Source organism: Pteropus vampyrus, unplaced genomic scaffold (assembly GCF_000151845.1).
Source record: "Pteropus vampyrus isolate Shadow unplaced genomic scaffold, Pvam_2.0 Scaffold300, whole genome shotgun sequence".
Classification (NCBI taxonomy): domain Eukaryota; kingdom Metazoa; phylum Chordata; class Mammalia; order Chiroptera; family Pteropodidae; genus Pteropus; species Pteropus vampyrus.
In genome coordinates, this window is record NW_011889081.1 from 1,449,478 (window position 1) to 1,467,485 (window position 18,008).

General features: G+C 44.1%; 1 protein-coding gene across 1 annotated transcript in view; it reads left to right on the top strand.

The window, feature by feature from the left end:
• Positions 1–17,425, top strand: part of ADCY9 (adenylate cyclase 9) — a 107,873-nt gene extending 90,448 nt beyond the window's left edge. Inside the window, exons 6-10 of the mRNA XM_011376495.2 lie at positions 124–332; positions 4,114–4,273; positions 5,193–5,341; positions 7,981–8,022; positions 13,175–17,425. Of these exons, the coding sequence (XP_011374797.1) occupies positions 124–332; positions 4,114–4,273; positions 5,193–5,341; positions 7,981–8,022; positions 13,175–14,366 (1,752 nt within the window). The 3' untranslated portion in view covers positions 14,367–17,425. The remainder of the gene's footprint in view (positions 1–123; positions 333–4,113; positions 4,274–5,192; positions 5,342–7,980; positions 8,023–13,174) is intronic.
• Positions 17,426–18,008: the final 583 nt, after the last annotated feature.

Genomic DNA, 18,008 nt, shown 5'->3' on the forward strand with positions numbered 1-18,008 from the left:
TGTCACCCTGTACCTGATCAGGGGTAGTGGGCAAATGCTCAATAAACGTTTGGATTTTTCCACCTCAGTCATATTCCGTGGCCATCTGTCACGCTCTTCCACCTTCCTTCCTACCCCAAACAGGTTATGAAGAATTCCCCTGTGAAGACTTTTGCCAGTGCCACCTTCAGCTCCCTCTTGGATGTGTTTCTGTCAACAACAGTGTTTCTGATTCTCTCCATCACCTGCTTCCTGAAGTACAGGGCTGCCACCACGCCTCCCCCGCCTGCCGCACTGGCAGTCTTCGGTGCGGCCCTGCTGCTGGAGGTGCTGTCCCTCGTGGTGTCTGTCAGGTAAAGGCTCACCTTCAGGTGGTTCTCCAGCTTTTAGCCTTTAGCTCCCTCTGCTGGTTCAACAATTTATGACTGAACATTCTGCAGCACAACTGACCAGAGGTCTGAAGCTTGCTGTCTCGGCAAGCTCATTTCAAGTGACAGGTCCTCTTTCCTTCCTTCCCCAAACCCTGCTTCACAGGTTCTTCCTTCGTATACCCTGGCCCTCGGCACAAGTAGATACCCCCTTTAGAGAAGGCAAACGTCCTCTGCAGCCCCCATGCCATCAGCTAGTCCCTGGACCTCCCAAATCAGACTTTAAAAGAAAAAGTGGGAAGATGGGGAATAAGAAAAGGAAGAGAAAAAAGAAGTGCAGTGGGTACAAATGATAGGAGACTGCCAGCAGATTAGCAGGTACCTCTCTTAAGTGTAAGAGTAAAACTATAAAACCCTTTAGAGAAATCATAGATGTATGTCGCTGTGAGCTTGGATCAAGCAGTGGTTTCTTAGATCTGACACAAAAAGCACAAGCAACCAAAGAAAAAATAGTTACATTGGACTTCATCAAAATTCAAAACTTTTAAATTCAAAGAACACTGTGATCAAGAAAGCAAAAGAGAACCCGTTGAGTGAGAGAAAATATTTGCAGATCATATCAATGACCAGAATCTAATATCTAGACTGTAAGCTCAAGAATAAAAAGGCAACCCATTTAAAAATGGACAGAGGGTCTGAATAGACAGCAGTGGCCCGTCCAGGCTGATGTTGGGGTTCAGTCTAACACCAAGTAAACTCACAGCTGCTATGCACATGTCAGACTAGATGTGAATACACAGCCCACACCTGCACACAGACCACCTGTACCATCTGCTTCCAGGACACCATGACACTGGGTCCTTGTGCCACACCACCTCCTATGTCCAGCCTTGTCACTCCCAACAGGGCAGCCTGTGGACCTAGCAGGGTCCCACTGGTAATTGCTTTTGGAAGCTGGGGGTAAAACAGAAACAAGGAAAAGGGCCCTGACCTTGATTCTCTGTTCCTCTTTTCCAACATCCCCGGAAAGGAAGCAGTAGCCTCAGGTCTAGCCCTGAGGCTGGCGGCCTGCCCGCCTCGGGTCCATACTCACCATCCCCCTGCTCCCCACTGAGGCCCCTGCAGGGTGGCTCTTGGCTGAGGGCCGTCTCCTGGCTATCAGAGGACACACCTCATCACCTGTCCCTGGTTGAGGTAACTTTGAGGTAGTACTTGCCGTCTCCCTAAATTCCCCTCCTACTGGGGGGAACCGCATTGCTCACAGCAAGGGACTCCTCCATAACACAACCCTCTCAGTGGGCCTGCCCCTCAGTGTCCTGGCTCTGCCACCCTCACCGAGCTGCCTGGGACCCACTCTCAAAGCAGGTCTGCTTTTGGGGAACCCAAATCAAGGCATCCTCAGGCTCCTAGTTTGTTTTTTTTTCATTTTTAAATTTAGTTTTATTGTGATATAATTCACATATAACAAATTCGCTCACTTAGATCTACAATTCGGTGATTTTTAATAAACTTAGACTTGTGCAAACATCATCATGTGGTCTTAGAACATTTCTGTCACCCCAAAGAAAACACAGTACCCATTTGCTGTTCCTCTCTTCCCTTCCCCTCCGTGCCCAGACCCAGGTTTCCGTCTAGCACGGGGCCTACAACTAGATAAGGCTCTCAAGCTCTCTGAGGCTAACATTGTCTCCAAACATTTTTTTTTAAAACCCGTTTACACCATTGTTCCCTGTTCATTCAGACCCAATTCTACAGAATCTGGGGTAACTCAGTTTTAGAGGCTGCAGAAGGCTGCAGGCCATACAGACATCAGGCCTGGTTGTACCCAGATGCTGGGGTGCTGGGCCAGGCAAATGAGGTGACCACTGTGTTCCTGAATGACTTCTGGCATGACTTTAAAAGTTTACTTACCCGGGATAATCAAAGCCTGGGAGAGGTCGGGACCACGAAGGCATATTTATGTTTAGGATCTCAAACCAACAAGAACCTACAGTGTGGAATACGTAGGCACCCCGGGGAGGCTGGTTCTGTGGCCACTTCAGTGTCCAGCCCCGAGCTTGGCACTTTATCCAGAAGGCTCACATCTTGGCTTAGCCTCTCATCCCTCCACTCCAGCTGTTTGTGCTGTATCCTAGGCAGATATGAAAATAGGGTCTCACCCTCGCAAGTCTGCAGTCTTGGGACCTTCGTGGAAGGCCTTCCAGTCCTGCCTTCTGCCTGGGGCTCAGCTCCCTCTGTCTCCTTGTCGGCCTTATGCGTTCTGTCTTTGAGAATATTTGTGGTTATTCTTGGAAATACTCCAAGGACTCCATTATCTTTTAAGTACCAGGAGACCAGAACAGTCTAGGACCTAAAAGGGTAGATGGAGCCTGGCTCCGCGTGGGAGATGGCCACAATTCGGGGTTTCCTCTCAAACGCCGAGCACAGGCGGAGCAGTCGCCATACTGCAGGTGTCCAGGTTTGAAGGCGCAAGTGTGTGTGCAAGAGGCTGCGATGGGGCTTTGTGCCTTGGAAGCTCAGCAGTAGCTCCTGGCCCCTCTAGAGGCGAGGGCAACCAGCGTGGCCCCACTCCACCCTCCCTGAGGGCTGGAGAGGTACCATGTGCATGGGTCTCTCTCCCGAGTCAGACCCCCACTGCCCTCTCCTCCATCTCCCACTGCTGGTGTCCTGCTGCCGGCCCCGCCTGACCCTGGCGTCCCTCAGTTAGCCAAGGCTGTTCTTCCTCCAGGACCACAGTTCTCAGCCCTACATACGCAGCTCCCTTCTTTATGGAAAACATTTCATGATGTCCGCATCACTATCCTGAAATATAGCCCGCTTATATGCACAACTTCAAAAATAAGCAGTGTAATGCCGTCACTCAGATATGAAGGAGCAGCAGCAAGAAAGCCATTTAAAACAAAATAGGTAGGGCTTCACCTTGAATGTGCCAGAGCACCACCACCTGGGAAGTCATAATGGAGTTGTCAGCTATCTGCCTTCTTGTGCACTATTGCTGCCAATGTGACAGCTTCGAATGTGGACCATCAGAGGTGTGCGTGTTTGGTGGCACAAGCACCACGGGCTGGGTTGCAGCCTGTGATGTGATTTCTGAAATGCTGAATGACTCTTGATGATGTCCCAAACAAAACAAAGGGTAACCTTGCTTGGTTTACACAGCAGTTTATTCCTGGGAAAGTGTATGTTAACACCACACAGAAACCACTTTCTGTTTATAAATTAATGCAACTAGGCTCTAGACTGAGGTCACTGTCAGCAAATTTTTCACCTCCATGTGTGTCCATGTGGCAGTTGTGTGGGGTGCAGGGCAGAGCTTAAGAATGCCTCCCATCTGTGGCTTCTACCCACTAGATACCAGTAGCCCCCCTCAATCATTGTGGCAACCAAAAATGCCCCCACAAAATTCCAAAATGCCTCCCAAACCGAACCACTTACTTGAGACTTCCCGCCCCAGAATCAGATGACAGCAAGGCGGCCACCTTTCACAAGGCCTGTTAATATCTGCATGCCCAGTTCTTACCTGCTCCATTTAGACCTATAGGGGCTTATGCTTGGCTTTTTACAATCACATCGTATCAGAATGCAACAAGTGACCTTAAGGTATGATGAGCTGAGCGAGTCCAGGGTACTTGCCAGTTACCAAAAGTGAGGGACATGGGGGCTCTGCCGTTCATGCCAGAGGCAGCAGCATGGGAGAGAGTGGGGTATGGCAGCCTGACCTACCCACAAACACCCTGTTTCTCCTTTCTCCCCCTCCCTGTCACAGGATGGTATTTTTCCTGGAGGATGTGATGGCTTGTACCAAGCACCTGCTGGAGTGGATAGCCGGCTGGCTCCCACGCCACTTCATTGGGGCCATCCTGGTGTCTCTCCCCGCTCTTGCGGTTTATTCACATGTCACCTCGGAATTTGAGACAAACATACATGTGAGTAAAGGCTTGGCAATTTTATTTCTGGGCTCTTCTGGATTCCCTCGTCACATAAAACAAACAAAAACAAGCCTGATGACTTGGGACACTAATATAGTCCCTTAAAGAGTTGCAGTCTCTTTGTCACTCCCATGAGCTTGTCTTTCTTAAAGACTTGCCTGGGACAGAAGAGCAGGCAGGGATGTCAGCACACGGCCTGTTCAAACGGTCAAGCCCATCCTTGACCAAACTCATGAATTCTGGATAAAATGCCGCCCTGCCCTGGGGAGAGTCCCCAGTGGACATGTGTCCTGTCCTACCTCTCTTGGTGTCCACCAAGGTCTAAATCAGTTATTTTTTTATGTGTTTTACACCTTAAAGAAGCGTTGTAAGGGATATAAGACAAGGTGCTGGTGTGCAGAACTGGTACAGATAACAATTCATGCCTTAATCTGCTGCTGGTGATCAGAGAAGGAGCTTGTGAGCTAAACCCATCAAGAGTGAATTAATGCTCGTGTGGAAGATTATATTTTGGGTCAACTACCAGGGCTGGCTTACTCTGAGATTTAACACCAAATTACATTTCCACTGACGCACAGCAGGTGCCTGAAGGAAAGGCTTTTTGAAAGTAACTGATAGCAGAGTGGTAGGTCTCGGACAGGGCGGCCTACCTTCCCTTTCCTCCAAAATGCAATTTTCACACATCTGGAGAATTTTAGTGCCAGTGTGAACTTGTATCCTGAAGCTCTGGGTAATTAACCTAATGATTTATGATCTGTCCTTGAAATTGCTGGATATTTTGTTAATATCTTCATATTAAACAAACAGATAAGTGAGGGAATCATTTGATCTCACGGTGCTCAGGTGGTGCATGACGAGTGGGCCACAGGACAAGGAGGCGGGTGGGTTCCTACTGAGCTTCTGCCCCTCATTGCAGTTCACAGTGTTCACGGGCTCAGCCATCCTGATCGCCGTTGTGCACTACTGTAACTTCTGCCAGCTCAGCTCCTGGATGCGGTCCTCCTTAGCTACTGTCGTCGGGGCTGGGCCCCTCCTTCTGCTCTACATCTCCCTGTGCCCGGACAGGTATGTACACAACTGCAGTCCGAGTCTGGCATCCTCGACGGCAGGCCACCTTCCCCAGCATCGCTTACATTTCACTCACCGCACCTTTGCATCAGCACTGACACCCTCGCTCTGACAGATACTCACTGTCACAACACGAGGCGGCTTTCAACACACAATGGCAACAACTTAATGAAATGCCCAAAGAATAGTATGCAAAAGAAAGAAAAAGAAAATAATTTTAATAACATAAAGTGTATTTTGCACATAGACACCCTTGGATGACTACCCCCAGAGGTATAATGCAATAGTCAGTTGCTTGAAATTACTTATAATGAAGACTTTTGAAATTGGGAATGTGAGACCAGAAGCTGTTTTATAAAGACGATCAAGAAAATGAAGGCATAGAGGTATAAGTGGATACGAAGTGAAAAGCGGAAGCGGGTTCTATTCTTATTTGAAGCAGGGTTAATATACCAAGACTGATTGCAGATTGCTGGAGTAAAGGAAAAAGAGGTGTGATGGTCTTGCAAGTGACCTGGGTGTTATTTATAATATTGTGTGAAAGCAGTTCCCCATGTTATCACATGAAACTTTAGAATAATGATGAATCACTGGAAATACATCTCTTATCTTGAAATCTCTCCACATATCAAAGAATACATTTAGTCCCTGATACTCGGATGGCCTTCAAAACCATATCACTGATAACAGCCAAGGACAGAGGGCATGGGGGGGTAAACAAAGTAGGAACCATGTGGGAGACCTCTGGGGACAGGGTCAGTTCTTACTGCTATGCATACACTTCTCTTAAATATCGAACTTTTTGTGTAACTGCTTATAAGAATGTTTTATTATTAGCATTTATTGAAGAACTACTTATTTCTAATTATAGTGGGTTTAGGCTAGCAGGGTATTTCAGAGTTACATGTGATCGTTATTCACTGTGCTTCATACAACTGGTAACATTCCTGGCTCCCCAGATTCTTACGACAACCAGAGGGACCGCCATTGTTTCCAGAATGCCCCTTGGGAATGGGAATGTTGCTGAGAACCATTGCTTTAGTAAATTCAAAAGTAGGAAATATCTGATTTGTCACGGTAACAACAATATCAGATGAAGTCGTCATAATGTGTATCTTTGGATATAACCAATGCAGTGATCAGTGATGGACAGAGTAAATGTTCTTCCTCAATATACTTAATAAAATAGTAATGACATGAAAGATATTTAAGTTCTATGCAAATTAAGATAAAAAGGGTCTGTATAAAGTTGAACTGGCATTAAAAGGAAACTTTAATGAGTAGTTAAATTACTTTAAGCAAAAGAAAGCCTACTTTTTCCTTTCTGAAGGTGCGGCCATCTGGAATTATGGATGTTATAAAGCTCTTTCCTAAGAGCCTGAAATTCAGCAGTCTGCCTTTTAACCTTTTAGATCCATCATCAGCCATTCACAGTGTCTTTCGATCACTGGCATAGGGCTTTTCCAGTTGGGTCTAGAGAGCCATTGTAATGGGGACCTCCTCATCACCTCTTTGCCCAGAATTCAGATAACAGATCTTGGGGTGCGGCTGGGGTTGAATTTCTGCTTGAGAGTACCCCTTCATACACACAAGATCCTTTGAGCCCATTCAGCCCATCATCACTGCTAAGTCTGTTCAGAGTTGGGAGCACGCGGGACACTGAACAAAAATATAAACTCATCTCCTATAAAGGGGGGAGAATTCTTTGAGAACTGTGCTCAGCTTTGGGGGGACACACTTATGTGAATTACAGCGATGTCACAATTGCGTCTGGACAGGGTGAGACGAGGACATGAAGTTTTATAATTCACATCTTGTGATGTAGCTCTTTTCTGTCCTTTTCTGTAAAGTCATTTAACACCTCATGTGATTATAAAAGCCACTCTGAGCCCTCACCTGGCCTTTGCTGCCCAGGAGAGCTGCTCACAGATGAGCTACATCCTACTTTGCAATGAGTGAGGCTGCTGGATCTAGAGGATTAGTGTTGAGGCAGGAGGCTCCCTGGGTGGGGGAGTTTGTGGTTGATTGCAGGACTGGGTGAGTTCCAGGTATAGCATGACCCCAACAGAAACTACCAAGAATGTGGAGAGGGTCAGGGTCGTGTGTGCCTAGGGTACCTTCCCTAACACCAAGAGAGAGTTCTTTAATTATGTGTAGTTTCAGTGCCTTAAAATTGGGATATAACGACCTTGAGCACCACCAGTAGCAAAGTCTGGCTTTACTGGGTAAGACGAAATCTGCCAGTGCCTCTAGCAGTTCCTTTCAAAATTGATCCTTTGTCAGTAGGCATTGCTGTCTGAACAAGACCAAAGTTTTCTTCTACAGGACACCTTGGATAAGTCCTAACAACAAAACGAATGCCTTAGAGAATTTTCCTGTTTGACATTGCTCTTTAGCAGTTGCACCTACTTTCCATAGCTGATGTAATGGCTTTTTAGCTATATCGTTGTCTTTACCTTTTGTTATTCTTAATCAGCATACAGTATGAAATTATAGTAAAAATTAACTATCCTGAACTGTCTAACTAGATTTCCACGTAAAAAAAGAAAAATTGTTTATTTAATCTCTTTTCAAATTGCTTTATATACTGTCTTCTTTGCTTTTTATAATAATATTTTTCTGCATTATAATTTCAGTTCCATACTAGAGTCACACTTTGATGCAGTACAGAATTTCAGGTAAGCTTTTAACATTGTGCCTGTATGTGAATAAATGAGAGAAACTATATTATTACTGCTCATTCTTAAGCTTCCGAAAAAAATCTATCTTAAATAAAAACAATATGTACATTATGAAAAGAGTAAGTGGAAAATATCTACTTGTTGAAATATCAGATTATAGTTATAATATTTTATTGGGAAAACAATATGATTAAGATATATTAGATTTTGTTTAATTTTATATGATGTGAGCGTGTTACAAAGGAAATCTCACCAATCAAAGAAAAGTGCTAATTTTATTCTCTAAAATATTTTGAAATAACCGACTAGAAATTTGAAATAATAAATGTTAGACCTTTGCTTTACTATAAACATCAAACTAAATTCTAAATATACTGGAGTCGAAAATAGAATTAAATTATATAAAACTGTATAAAAATCTAGAAAAAAATAAAATTAAGTAGTTTTCAATCCTTTAAGACAGAGATAACTTTCCAGCCTTATAAATAATTATAGAAACACACACACGCACAATAAAAGACTTATGACAGATTGATTGGCGGGATGAGAATCAAAGCAGACTAAGAGAAATATTTGTGGGACTGTTTTTTTTTTAAAAAAAAAGAACTAGTTAAGTCCTGCATATTTAAAGGACAAAAGAACAGAAGATTCACAAGAGGAAATGTAGGTAGTAGATAGAGTTACTACTGAAGTCATTGAACATTAAAATAACTACAGAATTCCTTTTGGTCTTTTAAATTGGACCTTCACAAAGTAACAGTGTGAATACCCAGTGCAGGCGATGGTGTGGCACATTTATAAATTAGTGGTAGTGTTTAATTTTCTTTAGCTACCAGACACTTATAAAATATAAGTCTATCTAATCCTCACAGTTACCTGACACATTAGGTGGGGAGTTTGCTTCATCCTCCAGAAGTGGAAGCTGAAGCTCAGAGCAGTTAAGAAACCTGCCTGTGGTCACAGGCAGTGTTTAAGCCTTGGCCTCTCACTACCAGGTCATGCTCTTTCTGCCATGCCTCATTACTCCTCAGAATGATACAGCTGTTTTGGAAAGTCATTCAACAATCTATAAAAATGTTTATAGTTTTTAAAATAATAATTCTATTTTTGCTTATCTGCTGAGGAGATAATTCAGCATATGGTAAAGTCTGCATGCCCCCAAATATCGATGATAATGATAGATAATGTTGAAAATTCCTCAGCAACTTCAGTTTTCAGTAAAAAATTAATTATGATACATATACTTAAAAAGCTGTTTAAATTCAACAATATGGGAAATAATAGTTTTCATTTGTTGTGTGAAATTACATATGCTCTGTAGCTACAGGTAGATAATTCATTATATATGAAAAAATGTAAGATGTTGTGATTTAGTAATGAATGATGAATGATGACATTTTTCTCTTTATGCAATTAAAAAATTAAATATCTGGACGTTTAGACATTGAAAGGAGAATTAAAGTGACTATGGAACAAAGGCAGAATGTGAATGTGCTTCTATGTATGATTATAGGCATAGAATATAAAACCAAAGTAACTTTTTTAAAGTTACTGTTTTATTAACATATAACATATGCAAAGAAAAGTACTTAGATCATAAGAATACAGCTCAGTGAATTTTTACAAGTGATCACACTCAGACCAAGAAAAAGAACGTCGTAAGGACCCCAGAGGCCCCCCCGTTGTGCCCCATCCTGGTGACCCCCCACTCCCATATCCTAAGCATAGATTTTAAATGGCACTGAAATACACCAAAATGTTAACAGATCCAGTGTTTAGCTAGTTAGGACCATGAGTGATCTTTGTTTTCTGTTTTTCTGTATGTTTTAATCCTTCTCCATGGTAATGAATTTTACTATATTTTACTCTGATTTTCATTTATGATTTGCTGTCCAACTATGAAGTCATAAATTGACTCTTACATTGAGTCACATAAAATTCCTCCTTTTGGAACTGGCCTTTGCTATTTGAATTTAGGAATCGGGCCATCACCTTTGCTCCTTCTAAAGTAGAATAAGAAATAAGAGTTAATAGATCGAAGGTAGCTCTCACCCTGCATGTTACAGGTCTCCTCTGTTGCCAGGCGGCCCCTTGGATACTGACTATAAATCCGTGTGTTAGGACTCTCTCTTTTAAGCAGAAGTAAAAGCAAACAGTGCAGTCTCCTCCCCTTGTCCCTCACACTGGCCTGCATTTTGCTGCTCTCCTCCTTCCAGAGGGGACTGGCCTGTGCCTGTCTCCAGAATCAGGCCTCACCGCTGGCTTTGGCCACAGCACAGCAAGAAAAGTGACAGGTGTAGAAGGATGGAGGTAACCCAGACACATCACCCACTCTCCCACAGGGATTTACAATGCCTGGTTATGCTGTTAAGATAACTTTAAGCCTTGGTGACGTCTAGTTGTGAAGAAGGCTGTTCCTCAGTGTCACCACTTTGGAGAAACAGAAAGTAATAAGGTCCTAACCCAGCAAGAGGGGCTCACACAGAGACAGGTTTACTCCCTCCCATTGCAGAATCTCTTCCTACTCTAAAGCAGCCAGAGGCTGAGAGGCTAGACAGAAATCTGTTTTTGTCATCTAAAATAGTTATTTTGTTTAGTACTTGAGATTCATAATATGTATTACCATTTGTTTAAATGACAGTTGGTAGAATAAGTAAGTGAGGTGTGGTGCATTTTACCATAGAGGCCTTTTTCGGTTCTTGGTTCACAGGCACTGAGTCATAGAACCTGTTTCAGGGATCCCCAAAACTACCTCAGGTCCTATAATTCGCTAGGATGACTCAGGACTCGGCACATAGTCATACTCATGGCTATGGTTTATTACAGCAAAAAGACACAAAGCAAGATCAGCAAAGAAAAAAGACATATGAGACGAAGTCTGGAGGAAACCAGGTGACAGTTTTGAAGAGTCCTCTCCTAGAAGAGTCATACAGGACATGCTTAATTCCTCCAGCAATGAGCTGTGACAATGTGTATAAAATGTTGTCCTCCAGGGAAGCCCTTTAGAGACTTAGTGCCCAGGGTTTTTATTGGAGGCTTGTCACATAGGCACTCTTTGCCTAGCATGTACCAAAATTGCAAGCTTTCAGAAGGAAGGCAGGTACTCAGCATAAACTCTGTTGTTTGTGCAAACAGTCCAGGAACTGTGAGCCGCCTCTTATCAAGGAGTGGTGGACACTTCCCCTTATCCAAGGTGTCTGACGCCAGCCTAGGGCACCTTTGCTAGCAGGACTTTCTACTGATGGCAGCCTCCTGGCCTGCTGTGTTTACTCTTTCTGCACAGAGCCTTAGGCCAATAGGGAATCAGTGATAGGCTAGCCTGTCTTCAGTTTTCATGTGAGGAAATCGAGATCCAGAAAGAGTATGTGACTTGTCCAAGGCTCTACGACTCTGCAGTGGTTTAGCCAGGAGCAAGCCCAGGTGTCGTCATTCCAAGGCCAGGGCTCTTGCTTTATAGAGGGTCAATTTTATTATTCTTAAATATCTTTAAGTTACGGGCCATAATAAAATTCATTAAACACTTTGCTTTCTACCCATTTTATATATAGTTATATTTATATGGTGACCCAGCCCATCGTTACATAAAACCTAGTAGCCTACTCTGTGTACTTCAGAAATACATCAAAGTACAAAATTTATACAAACAGAACAATCACAGTGTTTAAACAAATAGAAGAAAGACTAGAAGGAACTTTAACAAACGTTAATAGTGATTGCCTCTGGGTAGTAAGATGACAGATGAATATTTTTTTTCCTTTCTACTTTTTTTTCTCTAAATTTTGTGTGATGCGCCTGTAGTATTTTTAAATGGAAAACTATATTTTTTAAAAGTAAACTTGAGAGAGGATGCGCTCCTCACGCTAACCTTCAGTCTCCCAGTCACAGCTGTCATTCTTCAGTGTCGTGGCAGCAGAGAACAGCCCCTGACAGTGGGCTTGTTTATCAGAGGAGATAGAGATGGGTTCAGCCCTTAGAAGGGCATTTTGGAAATTTCTAGTGGAATTGCAAATGTGTGGTTTTATTTATTTTTTTTATTTTATTTTAAATAACTCAGCAATTCCACTTCCAGGAGCTTATCCCATAGACAGACTCATTCCTATGCACAATGATACTGTACAGGATTATCACTGCAGCCTTGTTCCCAGTAATAAAAGGACACAGCCTAAAGCCCAGGGTGCGGGCTGGTTGTTACTTACTGTACATACACATATTAGAATAGTGCACAGTCAAAAGGACAATGTTGGGTACCTTGGAGGAAAGATACAAAGTTTCCATTGTTTATACTGTTTGAGATTCTTATAATGTGTTACTCTTAAGAGGATACCTTTTATATTCTTTTTAAAAAGGTTAAAATTGTCTTAAATGACTTTGGCAAACCTAACCCAAAGTGGGGTTGCAGGGGATGGTATTTTGCCAAACATTTATACATGTAGAAAGGAGAGAACTTAGAAAAATTCTTCATAAAATTTCAAGTCTTTCAAAACTAAAGTTGGATTAGAAATCTAAAAAGTGAGTATATCAGAGAATGTTAAATTTCTTAGGAATGACAGTAGTGTGATTACATAGAGAGATGTCCTTGTTCGTAGGAGACATACTGAAATATTCAGGATTAAAGTGGCATGATATCTGAAGCTTACTTTCAGAATGCTCAGCAAAAAGTGTATGCACGTGTGTGTGCATGCATGTGTGTGAGTGAGTGTGTGTGTGTGTGTGTGTGTACAGGCAGAAAAAGCAAAGTGGTAAAATGTTAACAATTATTGAATCCAGGAGGATGTATCAGTGTTTGTTTTGCTAGTCTCTTAACTTTACTATAAGGTCGAGACTTTTCAAAATAAAAAGTTGGAAAAAAATAAAAGATTTTTTTAAAAAAATCAATGAGCTAGAATTCTGAAAAACAAAGCAATTACAAAGCACTTATTAAAGAAATCAATTTCAAATTAGTCTTTCTCTCTCCACATCTTCAGCCAGCCAGCCAAACAGAAACGGGTTGCTTTGCGGCTACAGGTCGTCCTAGGTTTGAGCTCGACAAAACTTTGCACAGGCTGCTGGTTTGCTAAGCTGTTTCAGAACCTAGAAGTACTGAGAGTAATCTTTTCTTTGAAAGATGCACTTAACAAGGCACGTCCTTTCTCTTCTCTTTCCTCTCCAGTTCCGAGAGGAATCCCTGCAATAGTTCATTGCCACATGACACCAGGAGACCAGCCAGCCTGATTGGCCAGGAGGTTATTCTTGTCTTCTTTCTCCTACTCTTGTTGGTCTGGTTCCTGAATCGAGAATTCGAAGTCAGCTACCGCCTTCACTACCACGGGGACGTGGAGGCGGACCTTCACCGCACCAAAATCCAGAGCATGAGGGACCAAGCCGACTGGCTGCTGAGGAACATCATCCCCTACCATGTGGCTGAACAGCTGAAGGTTTCTCAGACCTACTCCAAGAACCATGACAGCGGGGGAGTCATCTTTGCCAGCATTGTCAACTTCAGTGAGTTCTACGAGGAAAACTACGAGGGGGGCAAGGAGTGCTACCGGGTCCTCAACGAGCTGATCGGGGACTTCGATGAGCTCCTGAGCAAGCCAGACTACAGCAGCATTGAGAAGATCAAGACCATCGGGGCCACGTACATGGCCGCATCAGGGCTGAACGCCACACAGTGCCAGGACGGCAGCCACCCGCAGGAGCACCTGCAGATCTTGTTTGAGTTTGCCAAGGAGATGATGCGCGTGGTGGACGATTTCAACAACAACATGTTGTGGTTCAACTTCAAGCTCAGAGTCGGCTTCAACCATGGGCCCCTGACAGCAGGGGTCATCGGAACCACCAAGCTACTATATGACATCTGGGGAGACACCGTCAACATCGCCAGCAGGATGGACACCACGGGGGTGGAGTGCCGCATCCAGGTGAGTGAAGAGAGCTACCGCGTCCTCAGCAAGATGGGCTACGACTTTGACTACAGGGGCACGGTGAACGTCAAAGGCAAAGGTCAGATGAAGACCTACCTTTACCCAAAGTGCACGGACAATGGGGTCGTGCCGCAGCACCAGCTGTCCATCTCCCCAGACATCCGAGTCCAGGTGGATGGCAGCATCGGACGGTCTCCCACGGACGAGATTGCCAACCTGGTGCCTTCCGTACAGAACTCGGACAAGACGTCTCTGGGTTCTGAGAATAACACGCAGGCCAAGGACTGTCACCTGTCTTCAAAGAGACCCTGGAAAGAGCCTGTCAAAGCCGAAGAAAGGTGTCGATTTGGCAAAGCCATAGAGAAAAGCGACTGTGAAGAAATGGGGATGGAAGAAGCCAATGAACTCACCAAGCTCAATGTCTCAAAGAGTGTGTGACGCAGCGTCTGAACGCTGCTCGCTGCGGTGCTCTGTTCGTCGAAATACAATAATATTTGTCTTGGCTGTTGTGCGTTCCAAGCACCACAGTTTCCGTCCCTGGACGTGGTGTCATGTGGTCATCGCAGCCCTAACTTCTGTGTGGATCACAGTTATTCAGGGTTCACTTCCATCCATTTCTTTCCTTTTTCTCCCCCTGGAACCTTCTCCCCTTGGTATAACCGTTCAGCAGCATGGAGAACAAGTGCCTTCAGGGCTGGCATGGCTTCGGAGTCTAGGGACAGAGGCCGCAGGTGGAGATTGTGGCATTGGTGGTGTTGGACTTTAAAACAAAAGCTGTGGTTAAGATATCATTTTTATTGCTTTTTCTCACAAGACACTTTTCTTTTTTTTTTTTTGCTAATACAATGTTTTTGAGGTTTGTTTTTTTCTATATACATAATAGTGTTTTCCAGTGACCTGAGCTTTCTATGTAAACATATACACGCACACACACTTGCATTTATGAATCTGAGATTAAGTGCCAGTAACTCCCTGAGAGGAGGTGTCGGGGGAGGGGGTGTGGGCTGAGAACAGCAGTCAGCCGGCAACCAGGATGGCCCAGCACCCCTCCCTCCCTGCGGCTTCCGGAGCACCTGGGCCCTTGTGGGCTGTGGGTGCCCCGCTCCCCACACCTCCACACACAGGCCAGAATTCCAGATGCTAACCGATAGCCAAGTTTGTGAACCCAGGCCTCAGGTATTTAAAAGCTCTTTTCATTCTGCCCCCATGGTGAGAGGTCTTCCAGCTGAGAGTGAAGGTGTATGTCTTGGAGGCTGACTCATCTGAGGGGGAAATGAAAATAAATGGCCGAGGGTTGCATTTATTTATTTATTTATTTATCAGAAAACGTGTGTGTTTCAGGGAAGGGGCGCCAGGTCAGTCTGGTGAAGGGAAATAGGCTCGGGGGTGCCGCAGAGGGCACACAGCAGAAGATGAGAACATATTTGTTAGTGCTTTAGCCACTTTGGGTCACTTCCCCCACAAGAGGCCAAGCAGGACCCTACGGAGCACTGCCAGCTCTCAGGGTCCGAGAAGCTCTCCACCACCATTTTTTAAATGAACACCGCTTCTTCTGCCCTGCGTGCCACTGCGGGAATCGGATTAGAACCCACCCGGCTGGGTGTGAAGCAGAAAGTCCAGGCAGAGCTAAAGGGTGGCAGGTAGTGCCGGCTCGGTCCTGGCCGCCACACATTCAAGAAGTGTCTCCATCACTCCCATTCTCAGCATGCACAGGGCCTGTCTGTGACAGAATCGGGCCTGGTGAGTGAATGCCAGCCCTCTTTAGATGGAGTTCTTGCACTGTATGTTGGGACAGAATCGTCTGGATGCAAATGAGATGTTGAACCAGGGGTAGTATGGAAACCCTAGGAAACTCACTTCTGTGCTACTTGTTGCCAATCCTGCTTATAATTACGTTTTGCCACGTGGAGTCTGAAGTTTATGTAGAACTGGACTCAGGCTAGAGTTGCCCTGTCTAAATAGTAATTTTTAAGATGACACTGACATACAGCTCATGGGATAATTCAAGGACTAGCTCCTTCTCTGATTAAGGTCTTCACCGATGTGCCCTGTGCATTCGCTTTTGACTGGTAAACCTGTGTGTAACTTTCACATCTGCGTTAAGTCCCGCTATCACTCCTCCTTAAATACAGAATCTGCCACTTCTGGCATCACAAAACATTGATTCTGATCAGCCATCTCCCCAGGGGACATGCATGGGATGACCACCCAGCTGTGCAGCCATAGCCAGGATCTCGACAGCCTGGGGAATTGAGAGCATTCTCAGTAACTAAGATTTTTCTTCAGGTTTTACTGTCACTTCGTTGTTCTTCCAATGCCGGAAAATGGATAGTTGTGACAATACCTCTTGCTTCTAAAGAATGTATTCTTATACTGCAGAATTTTTATTTTTTCTTAAAAACACTACCTGATGCTCTCCTTGTCCGTAGGGATTGTGGGTGCATTCGGGGTTTCTTCCATCAGTATTAAGGCGTGTGTTTTGAGTGTGGCCCTGTCCCTTTGCCTTCTTGCCCCAGGCTCTAGCTTCGGTGGGACCTGAGGGGCTGGGCAGTTGCCTATGAGTTACCGATGTCTCTCTCTGCTCTTCTGCTCAGAACGTGTTCTACAAAGCTCATCTCTGCACACACTTCCTCCCTGTCAAACTCTTTTTTTTTTTCCTTCCCTGCCTAAAAAGGTGTTTAGGATTCCTGACCCTGGGAACCCAAGAAGCTGCAAACCGCAGGGAGAGAATCATACCATCTGGTGGTCTGGTTCAGCATTGTGCAAACTGGAGCCTTTGACAGACGGCTCACCTAGAGTTCAAAGTTGTCTTTACAAAATGTCCTGAGCCTTCCTAAATAACCAGTCCAGATGTGCTCTCTGGTCCTTCCCAGTTCCCCGCTCTGAAGTATACCTCAACGCAGAACCGCAGAATCTCTGCAACGGAAATGCTGTGCGTCTCATCCGATTGGTGTTGAACAGATAGTTGCCGAAGACAGATGGGTTTCTAAGCAGCGGGTTCAAGCGCTGCTGATGCGACGGATGCATTCTTCAGAGTGGCAATACCTCTTCTGAACTTAGGGCAGGAAGCAATACTTCAGAATTGAATGTGTGTAAATAGTTGCTTTGAGTTGCAATTGCTATTTTCTTGGCCCCAGGTCAGATCAAATTATATATATGTACAAACAAGCACATAATTTTATCCAATGCAAACAAATGTAGAGCATCAGTTATGAAACCCTTAAGTAGCTTGAAGAGTCGCACAGATTATGCAACACCTGCACACGACTCCATTAACACTGACTTCACTCGTGGAGACGACACCTGCACATTTGCACATGACATTGAGAGCCAAAGGGCCGCGTGCTTCCCATTACATGGGCTGTAATAATTTGTAGTTTCCAAAGATCTGTCTGCGTTTGCATTTTTAGAATTCTGAGGAAAGCATTTTTTGGTTGGTTGTTACGGAAAAAATCACATCATGCCTAGAATCTGAAATTAAATTAGCAAGAACCAACTGTTTGCGTTTTCTATCTTTCCTTTGCTCTACTCTTTTTAAATTGTTGATTCTAATAATTTCAAAATGCATCTACTGAAGAAATGGACATTAAAATATTCTAAAATCTAATTATTTGGCGCCTCGTATTCCCTCATTGAGAAGATCAGTACCCCTTCAGAGATTGGGGCACCCCTCATTTCTTGCAATTTGTGGCTGAAATAGGAAGATTTGTGTTTCTGTCACATCATGTCTTTGACAACTGAAAAAAAATGCCATTTGTATATGTGTTTGGGGTGGGGTTTATGGACGTATTTGCTACAGTTAACTTTGAGAAGTATTTTTACGTGAAACGTAAAAAAAAATAAGGTTGCAGGACTAGTTTCGCTTGTGGCGACATTCCCTATTAGGCTTTCTAAAGTTTTTCCTGCAATATCTTAAGAATAGACTGAGAAAATGAAGTATGATTTCTGAAAAGATGTGCCCACATAGCCTCTCCCTCGCAGAGTTTCCAGGAGTGCCTGTATCATGAGGAAGTCACAGAGCCTCTTCCCAGAAACACACACATGCCATTTATACATATCTTAGGGGTTCACAACACCTCT